The 16,755-nt window shown below is 44.4% G+C and overlaps 2 protein-coding genes across 16 annotated transcripts in view; both read right to left on the reverse strand.

Moving 5' to 3' along the window:
• The window catches only part of ADAMTSL3 (ADAMTS like 3), a 408,215-nt gene extending 404,667 nt beyond the window's left edge, over window positions 1-3,548 (reverse strand). The window contains exon 1 of one of the 2 annotated variants that reach the window (XM_059879284.1): window positions 3,460-3,548. The gene's annotated coding sequence lies outside the window, so the exon portion shown is untranslated. Of the gene's footprint in view, window positions 1-1,767; window positions 1,824-3,459 lie in introns of those variants that run through there. The other variant, XM_059879285.1, reaches the window with a different exon arrangement.
• Window positions 1-16,755, reverse strand: part of SH3GL3 (SH3 domain containing GRB2 like 3, endophilin A3) — a 117,658-nt gene that overhangs the window by 18,731 nt on the left and 82,172 nt on the right. For 6 of the 14 annotated variants that reach the window (XM_059879290.1, XM_059879295.1, XM_002696595.7 and 3 more), the window contains one exon: window positions 4,715-4,765. The exons of 7 other annotated variants lie outside the window; for them this stretch is intronic. In XM_059879290.1, the coding sequence (XP_059735273.1) occupies window positions 4,715-4,765 (51 nt within the window). Of the gene's footprint in view, window positions 1-3,537; window positions 3,657-4,714; window positions 4,766-16,755 lie in introns of those variants that run through there. One more of the 14 variants, XM_059879291.1, reaches the window with a different exon arrangement.

Here is a 16,755-nt window from a genome sequence, read left to right on the forward strand (position 1 = left end):
CCCTGTGACTCAGTGGTAAAGAATCTGCCTGCAATGCAGGAGACGCAGGTTCGATCCCTGAGTCCAGAAGATCCCTTAGAGGAGGGCATGGCAACCCACTCCAGTATTCTTGCCTGGAGAATCCCCATGGACAGAGGAGCCTGGAAGGATACAATAGAGGAGGGCATGGCAACCCACTCCAGTATTCTTGCCTGGAGAATCCCCATGGACAGAGGAGCCTGGAAGGATACAGTCAACAGGGTCGCAAAGAGTCGGACACAAGTGAAGCCACTGAGCACCCTCACACGTAATTAAATAGAGAGGGTGCCTGAGGGGGTCACCTGGGCCCCATGCACTGTGAACACATCTTCTCAAGACCAGGCAGGAAGTGAGGAAGTGCTGAGGGGGCATCTGGACCAGAGATGGCCTGGGCGTGGGTGCACAGGCTCCCAGTGCAGAGGTCCAGTAACCCAAGGGCAAAGCCTTGGGCCCCTGACCCGGGCCCAGACCTGGTGTGATAAGTCTCCTCTGTGGAAGCAGTTAAAACCCTGACAAGCTTCCCCACCCATCACCATGATGTTCCCTAAACACCCCCTGTACCCAGGCAACATCTTGAGGGTACAGAAGGAGGTAGGAGAGAGCCTTGGAGGAAAAACCAATAGCCCTGGCAGGAAATTTTAGCTGAACTGACCAGGTTTAAATCCTGAATCAAGCAAGCAATAAATGGACAGTCTGCACTTTCTATTGGAAGAGACTGAGTTACCTTGAAATGGCCAGATTACGTTTTTTTCCACCATTAGAAGAAATGGAAAAAAGATTAATTTTTTTTTCTTTTGGCCAACAGTAGAAATGGAAAAAAGATTAAGTTGTTTCCGCCATCGGTCTGAAGGGAGGCTCACGAGCAAGTTTGGTTAAAGAGGAATCGAGTTTGTGCTCGCTCCGTGACAGTGTGTGAACTTTCCCTCTGCACAAAAGACAGGGCAGTGTCACCACAGATGGGACGCTGGAAGTGAAGGCAGAAGAGGTGACATGTTCTCAGTGGGATCTTTTCAAACTGGCCGTGCTTGGCGCAGACCTGTGCAAGGAGCCTGAGCGCCCGGTGCCCGAGGATAAGCTGCACCTCTACCCAGATCTTCCCCGAAGAAAGGAGGGGTCCCACCCAGCACCGCATCTTTGCTGAACACCCACTCCCCTTTCCCCTGGGACCTTCCACCACCACCTCCATGTACAAGCTTTCTTGTGCACGGTACTTGGCACCTGAACCCGCTGAGAATCTGTGCACGTGAGCTCCTGGCAGCCGAAGCCCCAGCCCCGGGCCATCCAGTGAGGAGGCTGCCTCCTCCTGCCCTGGCCGGGGAGCCTGTGTTTATTTTCTCTCACTCCTGAGGCCTGGCTTCACGTAATGTGAGAGCAGAGGTGGGGAAAACACAGTCTCTTCCTTGTTAAGGCACTGAAACAAAGATTATTTTAACAGAGAGAAGGGAGTGTCCCTATTGAATATTTATTATTCAAGCTCTGTTCCACACCATTAGGGAGTAAAAAAAGAGACCCAACCACAAGAATTTTAAGGAAGGTGGTCGGTCAGTCAGTACTGCATCGGCAACATGCAACAGGTCGGGAAATCGTGTTCTCTCTAAAAGAAATTTCACTCCCTTCTGGGCAATAATGTGGACCGGCTTCTGACAATATTTGGTCCCCTCTTGTTTTAACAGAAGGAAGATTCTCTGGAGACTCTTCTCTGACTCCAGCTTTTATCTCTTCAAGTCCCTGCTGCAAAGGGCTACTCACGTGAACAGAACTGCCAGGCACATTTTATTCTGGTGGCCACAGTCCCACAATGAATACCACAATCCTGGTCAGCTGGAGAGATAGAAGACTAACCCTCAGTTTTCAGTACTTACCATGTGCCAGGAAAACATTCTAAGTGCCTATAAGCAAACTTAATTCTCAGAGGAACCCTTTGATGAGGTACCATTTGTCATTATTGTTGTTCGGTAACTCAGTCGTGTCTGACTCTTTGTGACCCTATGGACTGTAGCCCACCAGGTTCCTCTATGGATTTCCCAGGCAAGAATACTGGAGTGGGTTGCCATTTCCTCCTCCAGGGGATCTTCCCAACCCAGGGGTCGAACCTGCATCTCCCACAATGGCAGGCGGATTCTTTACTGCTGAATCACCTGGGAAGCCTGAGGTACTATTATTTCCCCCAATGTGATGTAGAGAGAAATTGGGGTTCCAAGCACTTAAGCATCAGAGCTGAGATCTGACCTCCATCTAGGTCCAGAGTCTGAGCTCTTGATCACCGTGGCATGCACCCACTCTGAACATCGTTGGATGCTGAGTTTATGCCCACTAGGTTTCTGAGCCAACTGCAGTCAACGGGGTGGTCCATCAGCTGGGTTGGAAAGAGCCATGGGTCCTCAGCAGGGCAGGCTCCTGGAGCTCCCAGGCCTGGGATGCTCTTCGAGTGCTCTCCACCTTAATCCTTCTCTGATCCTAGAAGGTCTGCCCACATCCCACCCACCCTGCCAGTCACTGGAGGGATGCCCTTCTGGGCCTTACTCGCTGTGCAGCTTCAAAGTGAGCAGCTCAGGCTTCAAAAATACCATTAAGTCCCTATACATACGAATGAGTTCCATTCCGAGAGTGCATTTGTAAGTCCAGTCTGTTCGTAAGTCCAACAAAGTTAGCCTAGCTAACCAACTAACTAATCAGCTATATACTGCTGCTTTTACACTTGCTTCTGGACATTCGGGCTTGAAATAAAGACACTGCACTACTGTCCTCTACACAGGACTGTACGGTAAAGTGCACACAAGCACAGCTCCTTGTGGAGGATGCATGCACGCGACAGTGTATGCCAGACATGAGAAGTAACTTGTGATAGCTCTGATTGGAAATGCGAACATTCACATCTTGGAAAGTTCCCAACTTGAAGGTTCATATATATCAGACTTAGTGTAACAAGCAAAAAAAAAATGGACATCTATTCTGGGTGGTGGGTTAGACCCCAGCGTAGAGCTGGTGTGCTGGTGTCTCTGCAGCCTGGCCACCTCATGTGCTCCCTCCCTCTCTCTCTGCCACCAGCCAGGACCTGGGAGCCTGTTGTCGAAAATATATTTCTCGCCCTGACTTTGAAGAAGATCAAGGAGGGAGCAGAAGTGGTAAGAGGGGCAGGGAAATCCTTCTCTCCGTGACACTAAAAGTCACAGCTCTTTTGATGTCCTTGAACTTGCCGTATTTTCAGATCACCCAAGGAACCCACTGCACTCTTGTCTCCTCTGGTGGCCCTGACTTCAGGGATTTCATTACCTGGAAGCATCTGGTCAGAGCATCACAATCGAAAGGCAAGCGACAACCCCCACTCCTACTTTGTGGTGAGCGGGGAAGCGGATGGAGAGAGAAGTAAAATTCATACACCTGCCGTCAACATGCGTGCCTATCAACGTACAAGGTACAGAGTCTACAGAAGCTACTGACCTGAGGAGGGTTCTTTGTCTTTTAGTAAATGCCCCAAACTGCTGTGCCTTTTAGAGATTTTGTTCCTGCTCTTTATAGTGTTTCTCTTGCCTCCCTTGTCATCAGGCTGCGACCTGTCACTTTTTCCTGCCGACAGTGGGCCTTCCTGGAGCAGTCCCCCATGCCTTTCTAATCTGCTCCTTCCAGTCTGCTGTAGGCTGGGAAATCAGATAACCAGTTATGAAACGTTAACAACTGCTGTGTCCTGGGCGCTTACACTATGTAGCAAGTACCGTGTGTGCCAAGTACCTCTTATTTACAGGATCTGATATAATCCTCAGAATAACCCTCTGCAGGTAAGGTGAGAATTCCTATTCTTTTGATGACAGAATTCTGACTGAGAGGGATGGAGCGAAAGCCAGGACTTGGGCCTTCCTCTGAAAGGCAGGTGACACCTGTCCTGGCTGGGTAAGCCTGTTTTCTGCTCACTTCCTGGTCTCAAGTCAGGAATGCAGAGGTGTCTGCATATGACTTCTGCTACCCATGGGGAGAAAGGAAGGTACCTGACAGCAGGTGGAATGGGCAGCCAGTTAGGAGGAGTATGGTCAGCCACCCAGAGACTCACTACACCCACACCATCTAACTAGAGAGTTCATCTCTTAACGGGTTGGGCCCAAAAGGGACTTGGAACTTTCAAGTCTATTTCTGCTTCAGACTCAAACACTGAGTGTGTACCCTGGGCCAGGCACCATCTCTCTTGAATTAGAACCAGCGTATCTGGTTCAAGCTCCCTTCAAAAGTTGTCATTTTTTTATTGATCAAAAATCTCAAGCTCTGGCAGCAAACATTTTTTTGAAGCTAACACTTTTGCTTGAGCTGACCCAGATACAGCATTGGTGTATAACTCTGATGAATACTACAGAACCCATTTTTGTTCAACATCTGTAAAGGACTATTTTCGTTCATTTGGTAAGACCATATGAGACAGACAGTTTGGATCCCTGGGTTCTAGCTCTGGGTGAGGTCACCTCTGGACCCTGGTTTCCTTACCTGCGAATTTTACGTATAGATCTATGGCTAATGCCATGGACAGAATGTCTGTGTGCCCCCAACATTCAGATGTTGAAGTCCTAATCCCCAAAGTGGTGGTATTAGCAGGTGGGGATGTTGGGGGATGACAAGGTCATGAGGGTAGAGCCCTCGAAAATGGCATTAGTGCCACCAGGGACAGACGACGAGAAGACAGCCATCTGCAAACCAGGAAGGGGTCCCTCACCCGACAACGAGTCTGCTGGCACCTTGATCTTGAACTTCCCAGACTCTGAAACTGTGAGAAATAAATGTTGGTTGTTTTAAGCCACTTGATCTAGTATTTGTTATAGCAGCTTGAGCTAAGACAGTTAAGTCATAAACTAGTGAGTATGGTCTAGTAAAGGTTTATGAATAATCTAGAAATAAGAACTCTGTATTTATCCATAGGAGATGTGATTTGTTAAAATAACTTGTCAGTGGAACTCAAGCTTAATTATTATAATCTATAAAAATAAGCACCTGTAATTTGTTTTTACCTTAATACCAATCCTCTACCACTCACAGATTACAGGAGATGGATTTAATTAGTGATGTTTGTGCCCTCCTCCATTCACTAACAAAGCTTTCCCTTGTGTACCAAGATGACTTGCACAGACTTCTCGGAAGCTGTGGCCCATTATTTAGCAAAGTTTCCTGGGAGGTGAGCCCTCTGCTACAACCGGGTCCAGGGCGTGTGGGTTGCCTTTGCCACTCTGAGTTAAGGGAAAGGAGAAGACGAACAGCGGCCTTAATCAGAGGTGGCTTCCTGGCCACTGGCAGGAGGATCAGTTTGCAGACGGTGTTTTGCTTGGCCGGCTCCTTGCTTTGTACAGTGTGGATTAGTTGCCAGTATTTAAAAATCAGGAGATTGCACATAAATATGTGATTTCTGGCTTCTCTTGGAAAAATCCTAAGGGCTGGCTATCCTTGGTCCACATTCTCGGGCAACAAGCGGCTGCAGTTTGGACAGGGTGAGCATTTACTCTATCCGCTGCAGACTCCTCTGCCTGCGGTGCTCCTGACTTGGAGGTCTGCAGTCAGACATCACTGGCCTCGCTGTTTTCTCGCTGTTGTTGTTGTTTAGTTGCTTAGTGGCATCTGACTCTTTGTGGCCCCATGGACTGTAGCCCACCAGGCTCCTCTTTTTCCCAGGCAAGAATACTGGAGTGGGTTGCCATTCCCTTCTCCAGAGGATCTTCCTGACCCAGGGATCGAACCCATGTCTCCTGTTGTTGGCAGGCAAATCCTTTACCACTGAGCCACCTGGGAAGACTTTCCCACAATCTGGCATCAGGATTTGCACCTGAGGGTGCAACTCCAGAGGGGGTGTCACCCACGTGGATTCCAACACAAGGTCCACTGGAACTGTGCTCCATGGCCGCTCTGTTTGTAATCCTTGGAGACTGACTTCACTTGACTATTTTTTTTAAAACATAAGTACATAAATGAATATTTAGATAACATTATTTTAAGTTTTAGCTTAAAGACCAAGCATATCATTGTAGAATATATGCTAAGATTTTAAAATATGCATCTGAGATAATAGAACCATTTCAGCCAAGGAGTATTAAAATTTTGACAACTAAATTGGAAATTATGTCCAATAGCCTTTTCAAAAACTCTTTTTACAGACTATTTAGCAGAGTTACAGGAAACCATCCCCTGCAGCAAGAAAACTTTTCCCTCTGAAGCTTTCTTGAGATAAAGAACAAAAAAAGGACCCTTCCCCCTTTCTCACATCAATGCCTATTGATCAAGAATAATAATCAGAGCTCACACTTTAATTTTTAATAGTATTTTTTAAAATACAGAAAATATAAAAATGTTCAGTCTGTGCACTTTGCAAATTTGTAAGAATGCTGAGTACTCATAAAAGATAAATTTTGAAGCCACAGAATTTAGAGCTGGAAAATAAACCTGGAATGTATTGAGTCCAATCACTTCATTTAGGAACAAGTATAAATCAGTCCAGAGATGTTAAGAAACTCTCCCAAAGTCACACAGCAAATAAGTGCCAGAATTCTGAATTCCAACAAGAGACTCCCATTTTTTGCTTATATCTCTGTCTATAACTCTGACTCTGAACTATTACTGATAATATACAGACATGGAGACTGCAGACAGGCTGATGGCAAGGGAAAAAAAGACCAAGGAAAGAGTGGGAAGGACAAGAGAGAAAGAGTAAAAAAGAACCTGCTGACCAAGCAATCACCGTTGTCACTGCTGTGTGAAATTTTAATTTCCTCTTTGGAAATTCGGGTTAAAAATACATCCATTTCTATTTGCAGAGTGCTCGTCTTCTTTAAGTTTCACACTTCACACTTTACTTCTGAATAAATGTTTATTTTCTAATGTAATCCTAGAGATTTCACTCCAATGAGGGGAAGGACTTAAGCCCTAGACATTACATCCGAGCCCCCTAAGAAGTGTCAAGGAATTTATAAAAAGTCTCTTTATACCCAAAGGGAGTTAGAATGTCTTAATATACATCATTTGAGAGATTTATTTCACCTCGCTCTGAAATGCCTGGAGCACATGTTTGAAACCCACACTTGTTCACTCATCTTTGCCTTCCACATTAACGTCAGTCTCAGTTTGGTCCATATTAACCCTCAGTTGTGATTAGACAAAGTGGCGCCCTCTTTAAGAACCGCAGTGCAAAAGAAAACCTCCGTAGGGACTTCCCTGGTGGCACAGTGGATAAGAACCCACCTGCCAGTGCAGGGGACACAGGTTCAATCCCTGATCCAGGAAGATCCCACATGCCCGCCGGGCAACTAAGCCCATGCACCACGACTACTGAGCCTGTGCTCTAGAACCCAGGAGCCGCAACTACTGAAGCCCTCACACCTAGCGCCCATGCTCCGCAACACAAGAAGCCATCGCAATGAAAAGTCCACGTGCCGCAACTAAAGAAAGCCCGCTTGCAGCAATGAAGATCCAGCACAGCCAAAAATAAAAACATAAATAAAATTAGAAAAGAGAAGGCCTTCATAAATAAGTGAGTTGATTAAAAAACGTACAATGGCCTCTGTTCTCTAGTCTTTACATTTAGAATTCAGCAAGTGACGACTTACCCAAGGTAGGGAAGATGCCTAAGCATAGGTCGCAAGTTCCTTTACTATTTTCCTGAAAACCAAGGGTTTTCTGGGAACGACCCAGGCACACATTTTAGCGCGAAGACTTTTCTTGGCCTCCCTTTCTCTTTGGGGACAAAGAGGCAGCATACTCCGATGAAGCCTCATGACCCCACACTCAGGGGCTTGGACAGGCAGCGGTTTCTCCTCGCCAGAGCCTAAACTTGGATTTTGTCTGCAATCCATCATTTCAAGATGTGATTTCCACCACCACCCCCCTCTCCCTTTTTTGGCTCACTTTATTCATTCTCTTAAGTACCTAGAAACCATATTATCAAAGATTCCATCTTAGTCCCACCATGGATTCAGCCTAATTGATCTACGTCCTTTCATCTTCCCCCACCTCTGTTTTTTTTTTTTTTCTTTAGAAAGAAGAAATGATGAAGAAAATGTTCTTGGAATTCATTTCTGGCAGAGTCCTAGGAGCTTTGCTTTAAATTGTTAGTGAAATGCTTGACATTTTTCCTTTACTTTATAAACATTATGTGCAAATCATTCAGAATCCTAATGGAAAGTAATTTCCCATTAATGCCGGCTATAAAATGCCATTTTCTTTTGAAACTGTGCCTTAGAAACAAACAGTACGGGACGCCTTCACACTCACAAATTCTACCCACGAATCAACGAGGAAGCCCAGGGCTGGGGATGGGGACTAAAGTAGAGGCAGATGTTACACGGTGGCATGGCATGCAGTGTGCTATAATGGAGAATCCAGTTGTGGATACTGAGCCTTCCTGAAAGCCATCTTCTACACATCTGTGATCTCTGGCTGACCATCACCCAGCTAACAACTTAATCTGCCTGGGGACTGAGCTACTGGCCAAGAAGGAGGGGACAGAGTACTACACACACAGTCTGGATGAGGAGGCCAAGGAACGGACTGTCCTATCACCGCTTTCTTCTTCCAAGTCAGATGCGTACAACAGACTCCCTTTGCAACCACTTGCTGGCCCGATTCCCTCCGATCAAGAATCTTGGAAAGAAATCTTTCCTGATGCTCTTGAACGTTTGCTGACATTCCCCAGTATTATTTCTTAACAAGATAAAATGAAAAATCTGTAAGATATAAAACTACCATATGACTCAGCAACCACACTCATGGGCATATACCCAGAAAGAACCATAATCCCAAAAGACACATGCACCCCAGTGTTCACTGAAGCACTATTTACAATAGCCAGGACATGGAAGCAACCTGGATGTCCATGAACAGATGAATAGATAAAGAAGTTGGAGTATGTATAGACAATGGAATATCACTTGGCCATAAAAAGGAACGAAACTGTGCCATTTGCAGAGACACGGATGGACCCAGAGAATGTCATACAGAGTGAAGTAAGTCAGAAAAAGAGAAGAACAGATATTGTATATTAATGCATATATGTGGAATTTAGAAAAATGTTAGAGATGAACCTATTTGCAAAGCAGAAATAGAGACACATAGAGAACAATGTACAGACACCAAGGGAGGAAGGCAGGAGTGGGATGAATTGGGTATACACACTACTATGCAATGGCACCCCACTCAGTACTCTTGCCTGGAAAATCCCATGGACGGAGGAGCCTGGTGGGCTTCAGTCCATGGGGTCGCTAAGAGTTGGACACGGCTGAGCAACTTCACTTTCACTTTTCACTTTCATGCACTGGAGAAGGAAATGGCAACCCACTCCAGTGTTCTTGCCTGGAGAATCCCAGGGGGACGGGGAGCCTGGTGGGCTGCCATCTATGGGGTCGCACAGAGTCAGACACGACTGATGGGACTTAGCAGCTTAGCAGCATGTATAAAATAGATAATTAATGAGAACATACTGTATGGCACTGGGAACTCTACTTAATATTCTGTGGTGATCTAAATGGGAAGGAAATCTAAAAAAAGGTGGAGGGGGGACATTTGTAAATGTGTGGTTGATCCACTTTGCTGTACAACAGAAACTAACACAACATTGTAAAAACAACTCTACTCAGTTGTGTCCAACTCTTTGTGACCCCATAGACTGTAGCCTCTGTCCACGGGATTTCCCAGGCAAGAATACTGGAGTGGGTTGCAATTCCCTTCTCCAGGGGATCTTCCTGACCCAGGGATCGAACCTGCATCTCCAGTGTCTCCTGCATTGATAGATGAATTCTTTACCACTGAGCCATCTGGGAAGCCCTTCTGGGGTCCTAGGGTCTGCTGATTCCAATTCATTCAGATATAATACAGGGAGGAAGGCAGGCTGGGGTTGGACTTGCTTTCAACGTATTTAGTTATATTTATAACCAGCTTCTTTCTAACAGAAATTTTGAAATGGCTCACAATAACATATGTATTCAGAAGAGAGGTTTCACAGACCAGAAAGAGAAAAGTAAAGCCATAAAAAGTAAGGAAACAATGTATTTTCATACAAACAATAGAACTTGTGAGTAAAGGAGGGAGCGGACTACTAAAAATGGTATCAGAGGGACTTCCCTGTTGGTCCAGTGGTTAAGAATCCACCCGCCAGTGCAGGGGACACAGGTTCCATCCCTGGTCCTGAAGATCTCACACGCTGCTAGGTAACTAAGCCTGCACAGCACAACTGCCAAAGTCCATGTGCCTAGAGTCTGTGCTCTGCAATAAGAGACGCCGCTGCAATGAGGAGCCTGCACACCACAACTAGAGAGTAGCCCCCGACTGCAACTAGAGAAAGCCTGCGCATAGCAACAAAGACCCAGCGAAGCCAAAACTAAATAAAGACATTTTTTCAAAAATTATACTGGAGCAACAGACATACGCTGGGACTGTCCCAAGCAAACTAGGATGCATGGTCACCCTCATCAAAGGGGAGGATGTGCACATGGACCAGCTCTGGCCATTTTATAATGATTGCTGTGCTTGAACTTTGCATCTGGCACTAAGCTTCCTGGGGGTGGGGAGAACAGGGAATACAGTGGGTACACAGTTTTCTTTAAAGAAGGAAGTATACCTATTCTTCAAAAGTCACGACTTTTCCATTATTAAATACATGCTTGTTTATTCAAATACACTTATCGAAATACAATTTAAAGAATATCTTTTTAAAAAGGAAAATATTGCCCAGAATCCTACCATTTAGCCTGGCCTACATGCACAAATTGATTTACAAGGTTGTAATCACGGAACACTGATAACTCTGTGTCTTTCTTTTCAACTTCATATCAAACCATAAACATTCGAATGTTTCGACATAATTTCCATGTCAGTGAGTTTGAAAAGCTGCACAATATCCCATTTGATATACCATCATCTACTTAACCATTATCCTAATGTTGACAAATATATATAAATAAATATTGGTCATTAGACTGTTCCCATTTATAACTTGTTCTTCCTCTGTATAGTGCTGTAATAGGTACAGGAATATGCTTTTGCTTAAATTATTTCTTTAGGATACATTTCCAGGAATGAAGCCACCGAGAGTATGCAAACATTTTTATTAATTTTGATGGTTATTGTTGAGTTGATTTCCCAATGAGTCACCCCAGGGTTGGCAAACTCTGGCCTGTGGGCCAAGTAACATCTGAATGGAATACAGCCATGCTCATCCATTTCCATACTGTCTGTGGCTGCCTTCACATCAGAACAGAGTTGAGAGGTTGCAACCAAGACCAAATAACTGACAAAGTATAAACTTTTTATGACCTGTCCCTCTACAAAAAGAGCCTGCCGACTCCTAGGTTATCCTTAATGTACGTTCCCATACCATCCTGCGTGAGGTACCACGTTCTAATGGAAATGAATTGTGTGGGGCCTGATGTGTTCTTCCACAACATATGTGTAGGAGATAGATGTGTGTGGTAGAAACTGCAAGCTGGCCACCAACACTCTCTCGCTCCTCTTCAGGGTGGTATAGTGGTGGGATGTGGCTCTCCAGCTAAACCCACTCCCCCAGCCTCTGCAGCTCGTTGTGGCCCTGTGACTAGGTCCATCCCAGGGGGGTGGGAGTGGAAGTAACATCAACCACCTTTGGTTTACTTCCCTAAAAGGCAACCTCCAGACCTGGACTTCCAGTCTTAATTTCTATCTCATTTGAACCATTGCTTTCTTGAGTCTTTGCACAACAGTAACTATTCTTACCCTAACTCATGCAAAAACTGGTACCAGAAGTGGGATGTTGTCATGATAAGAGCTAAACTTAGTGGCCAAGCCGTGATGAAGAAGAAACAGATATAACTGGCATGAAAGTCGGCGATCCTAGTTAGGGTGTGGAAAAACACTTGGTAAAACTTTTGCCTGTGGTAACTTTCAAAGCATCCCGCATATCAGGAGCCTAAAGGAAGAAATTGGGGAAAACAGAATGTGACTGGATGGTAACTGCTCCTTGGTACATCTAGCTACTTATTGTAAGAAAGGGAAGAATTGCCCGGTTTGCAAGCAAAAAGGGAAGAGACGAGAATCAGAGATTGGGTCCCAGAGCATTAGATAAGCTTCTGTACCACCAAAGAACGGACGATGGGCAGGCTGTGCTCCAAGTCATTCTCAGAGACTTCTGTAAACTGAATGAATGGACCTCATTCCACAGCAAAGATTTATCTAAAGGTATTGCCTTCCCACTTATCTGCTATTCCAGATGGCCTCAAGGTAGCCTCCATAAGTTAAGAAAGGTTAGCTGGGACTTCCCTGGTGGTCCAACGGTTAAGAATCTGCCTTGCAACACAGAGGACACAGGTTCGCTCCCTGGTCAGGGAACTAAGATCCCACGTGCTGCAGGACAACTAAGCCCACACGCCTCAACTAGAGAGTCTATGGGCCACAATGAAGAGCCTGCATGATGCAAAGAAGATTCTACATGCCACAGCTAAGACCCAAGACAGCCAAATATAGAAATATTTAGAAAAGGAAAGGAAAGGTTAGGCAAGAAAGGAAAGAAGTAAGGCGGTCTCTTAAGAGCTATATCTAAGAAAGAAACTTGGATGTGATTACTGGCACATGGGAGTGCTTGGGAGACACAGATCAGAAGCTATTACATTTTTGGAGGCCTTGAATTGGGAAAAGGAAGTGCTGGTCTAACCTGAAAACATCTGCACCTATTGAACCTTGAAGAACCCTCAAGACACCTAAGCAGCAGTAAGCACAACCGTCAGAGGAAGCGGCTTTCCAAAGGCCACTTCAGATATGAAGATGTGGAAGCTATGAAAGACATCTGAGAAGATAAATCTAGGGACCTGCAGGATAAAGGACAAGAGCTAAGCTTCTCACCTTCCAGGGAGTAGAACCAGGGTCTAATCTTCCTCTCATTGACTCAATAGCGGGTCCTGCAGAATCCATCATTTCTTTGGACAAGTGTGTGCATGCTCAGTCACTAAGTCATGTCCGACTCTTTGTGACCCCATGGACTGTAGCCCTCCAGGCTCTTCAGTCCATGGGGATTCTCCAGGCAAGAATACTGGAGTGGGTTGTCATTTCCTTCTCCAGGGGATCTTCCAAACCCAGGGATCAAACCCACGTCTCCTGCATTAGCAGGTGGTTCTTTACCACTGAGCCACCAGGGAATCCCAGCCAATCACTAAAGATTATAAAATAGGTATGTCTTCCAAGGGGGAAGAAGCAGGATGGGAAGAATTAGGAGATAGGGATTGATACATATACACTATTGATACTATGTATAAAATAGATAACTAATAAGAACATACCGTATAGCAAAGGGAACTCTAATTCACTGTGGTGACCTGAATGGGAAGAAAGTTCAAAAGGGAGGGGATGTATGTATATGTATGGCTGATTCACTTTGCTGTACAGTAGAAACTAATACAACATTGTAAAGCAACTATACTTCAGTAAAATCAATTTTAAAAATTAGAAAATAAAATAGGTGTGTCTTTAATTCCAAATAATGTTGGAAAACAAGAAGGACCATAAATTATGAAAACTATAAGGAATATCTGAAAGATGGAAATCAAGCAGCTGGAGAAAATGAAGCTCAAAATGGTCCCCAAAGAGAGATGCAACAAAAGTGGGTTTGGAGGGTGCCCCAAACTCAGAGTAAATAGTTCTGGGAGCTGGAAGACTAGTTGGCATTCTGGGCAAAGAGCGGCCTGATGACTCCTCCCACCCTGGCCTTGTACCAAGTACCCAGGAGACCAGGCGTCTGCCTCCAGGAGGAGTACTGAGCGCAGGGACCTGAAATGGTGCCGTGAGGGAGGCAGCCAGCCAGAAAACTAGAAACCACTGCACCTCACTCAGCAAAGCATCCGTAATCCCTCAGAACCACGGGAAGTGGGCAGCAGTAACAGACACAGCACCACAGGCAAATTGACATGGAATCTCAAATGAGAAGTTGCACACAGAGCAAAGAATTGTTTTTTATCCATTAGTACTTGGCAAAAATTGAAGTCTAATGACACAGGCAAGGGGAAGCAGGTATTGCTATATTAATAGTAGTGTACCTGTTTTAACAGGTAATTTGGCAGTATCAATGGTCTCTTAAATGCATTCACTCTAACTCAGCAATTTCATTTCCAAGAAGGACTTGCCCATCAGCATGTAGAGGCAGATAAAGGACATTCCTTTTAGAAAATAACTGGAAGCAACTTTAATGTCTATTAATAGGGGAAATGGTATATATAATGGAAAACTATGAATCCATTAAAAAATAATAGGATAACACATATAAAATGGAATATTACTCAGCCATAAAACTTAGTACAGCCACTATGGAGAACAGTGTGGAGATTCCTTAAAAAACTGGAAATAGAACTGCCTTATGATCCAGCAATCCCACTGCTGGGCATACACACTGAGGAAACCAGAAGGGAAAAAGACACGTGTACCCCAATGTTCATCGCAGCACTGTTTATAATAGCCAGGACATGGAAGCAACCTAGATGTCCATCAGCAGATGAATGTATAAGAAAGCTATGGTACATATACACAATGGAGTATTACTCAGCCATTTAAAAGAATACATTTGAATCAGTTCTAATGAGGTGGATGAAACTGGAGCCTGTTATACAGAGTGAAGTAAGCCAGAAGGAAAAACACCAATACAGTACACTAACGCATATATATGGAATTTAGAAAGATGGTAACAATAACCCTGTGTACGAGACAGCAAAAGAGACACTGATGTATAGAACAGTCTTATGGACTCTGTGGGAGAGGGAGAGGGTGGGAAGATTTGGGAGAATGGCATTGAAACATGTAAAATATCATGTAAGAAACGAGTTGCCAGTCCAGGTTCGATGCACGATACTGGATGCTTGGGACTAGTGCACTGGGACAATCCAGAGGGATGGTATGGGGAGGGAGGAGGGTTCAGGATGGGGAACACATGTGTACCTGTGGCGGATTCATTTTGATATTTGGCAAAACTAATACAATTATGTAAAGTTTAAAAATAAAATTAAATTAAAAAAAAATAAAATGGAATATTACTCAGCCATAAAAAGAACAAAATAATGGCATTTGCAGCAACATGGATGGACCTAGATTGTCATACTCAGTGAAGTTAAGTCAGACAGAGAAAGACAAAGTCAGACATATATATGTGTGTGTGTGATATAAGTAATATCACTTACATGTGGATTCTAGAAATATGGTAGAAATGAACTTATTTACAAAATAGAAGTAGAATCACATACATAGAAAACAAACTTGTGGTTACCAGGGAAGAAGGGGAAGGAGGGCTTAACTGGGAGATTGGCATTGACATATACACACTACTATGTGGCTCACAACAAACTGTGGAAAATGCTGAAAGACATGGGAATCCCAGACCACCTGACCTGCCTCTTGAGAAATCTGTATGCAGGTCAGGAAGCAACAGTTAGAACTGGACATGGAACAACAGACTGGTTCCAGATAGGAAAAGGAGTACATCAAGGCTGTATATTGTCACCCTGCTTATTTAACTTATACACAGAGTACATCATGAGAAACGCTGGACTGGAAGAAACACAAGCTGGAATCAAGATTGCCGGGAGAAATATCAATAACCTCATATGCAGATGACACCACCCTTATGGCAAAAAGTGAAGAAGAACAAAAAACCCTCTTGATGAAAGTGAAAGTGGAGAGTGAAAAAGTTGGCTTAAAGCTCAACATTCAGAAAACGAAGATCATGGCATCCGGTCCCATCACTTCATGGGAAATAGATGGGGAAACAGTGGAAACAGTGTTAAGACTTTATTTTTGGGGGCTCCAAAATCACTGCAGATGGTGACTGCAGCCATGAAATTAAAAGATGCTTACTCCTTGGAAGAAAAGTTATGTCCAACCTAGATAGCACATTCAAAAGCACAGACATTACTTTGTCAACAAAGGTCCATCTAGTCAAGGCTATGGTTTTTCCTGTGGTCATGTATGGATGTGAGAGTTGGACTGTGAAGAAAGCTGAGCGCCGAAGAATTGATGCTTTTGAACTGTGGTGTTGGAGAAGATTCTTGAGAGTCCCTTGGACTGCAAGGAGATCCATCCAGTCCATTCTGAAGGAGATCAGCCCTGGGATTTCTTTGGAAGGAATGATGCTAAAGCTGAAACTCCAGTACTTTGGCCACCTCATGCGAAGTGTTGACTCATTGGAAAAGACTCTGATGCTGGGAGGGATTGGGGGCAGGAGGAGAAGGGGACGACAGAGGATGAGATGGCTGGATGGCATCACCGACTTGATGGACGTGAGTCTGAGTGAACTCTGGGAGTTGGTGATGGACAGGGAGGCCTGGCGTGCTGCGATTCATGGGGTCGCAAAGAGTCGGACACGACTGAGCGACTGAACTGAACTGAACTGAACTGATATATAAAATAGATAACTAATAAGGACCTATTGTATAGCACAGGGATCTCTACTCAACAATCTGTAATGACCCATATGGGAAAAGAATCTAAAAAAAGAGTGAATGCATGCATATGTATAACTGATTCACTTTGCTGTACACCTAAAACTAACACATTTTAAATCAACTATACTGCAATAAAATTAAAAAAAAAAATAGTGGGATAGATCCATATGCATGATGTGGGAATAACGCCAAGAAACAATGGTACATTTACAAAACCTAAGCGTAGCACAATACCGCTAGTACAAGATCTTGTATTTGAAAACTAGTGAAGGGTTTAAAGCAGTAAGTATACAGTATATCTATGCACATAAATAGATATGACAGTGTTCATACC

This window comes from Bos taurus, chromosome 21 (genome assembly GCF_002263795.3).
Source record: "Bos taurus isolate L1 Dominette 01449 registration number 42190680 breed Hereford chromosome 21, ARS-UCD2.0, whole genome shotgun sequence".
In the NCBI taxonomy this organism is placed as follows: Eukaryota; Metazoa; Chordata; class Mammalia; order Artiodactyla; family Bovidae; genus Bos; species Bos taurus.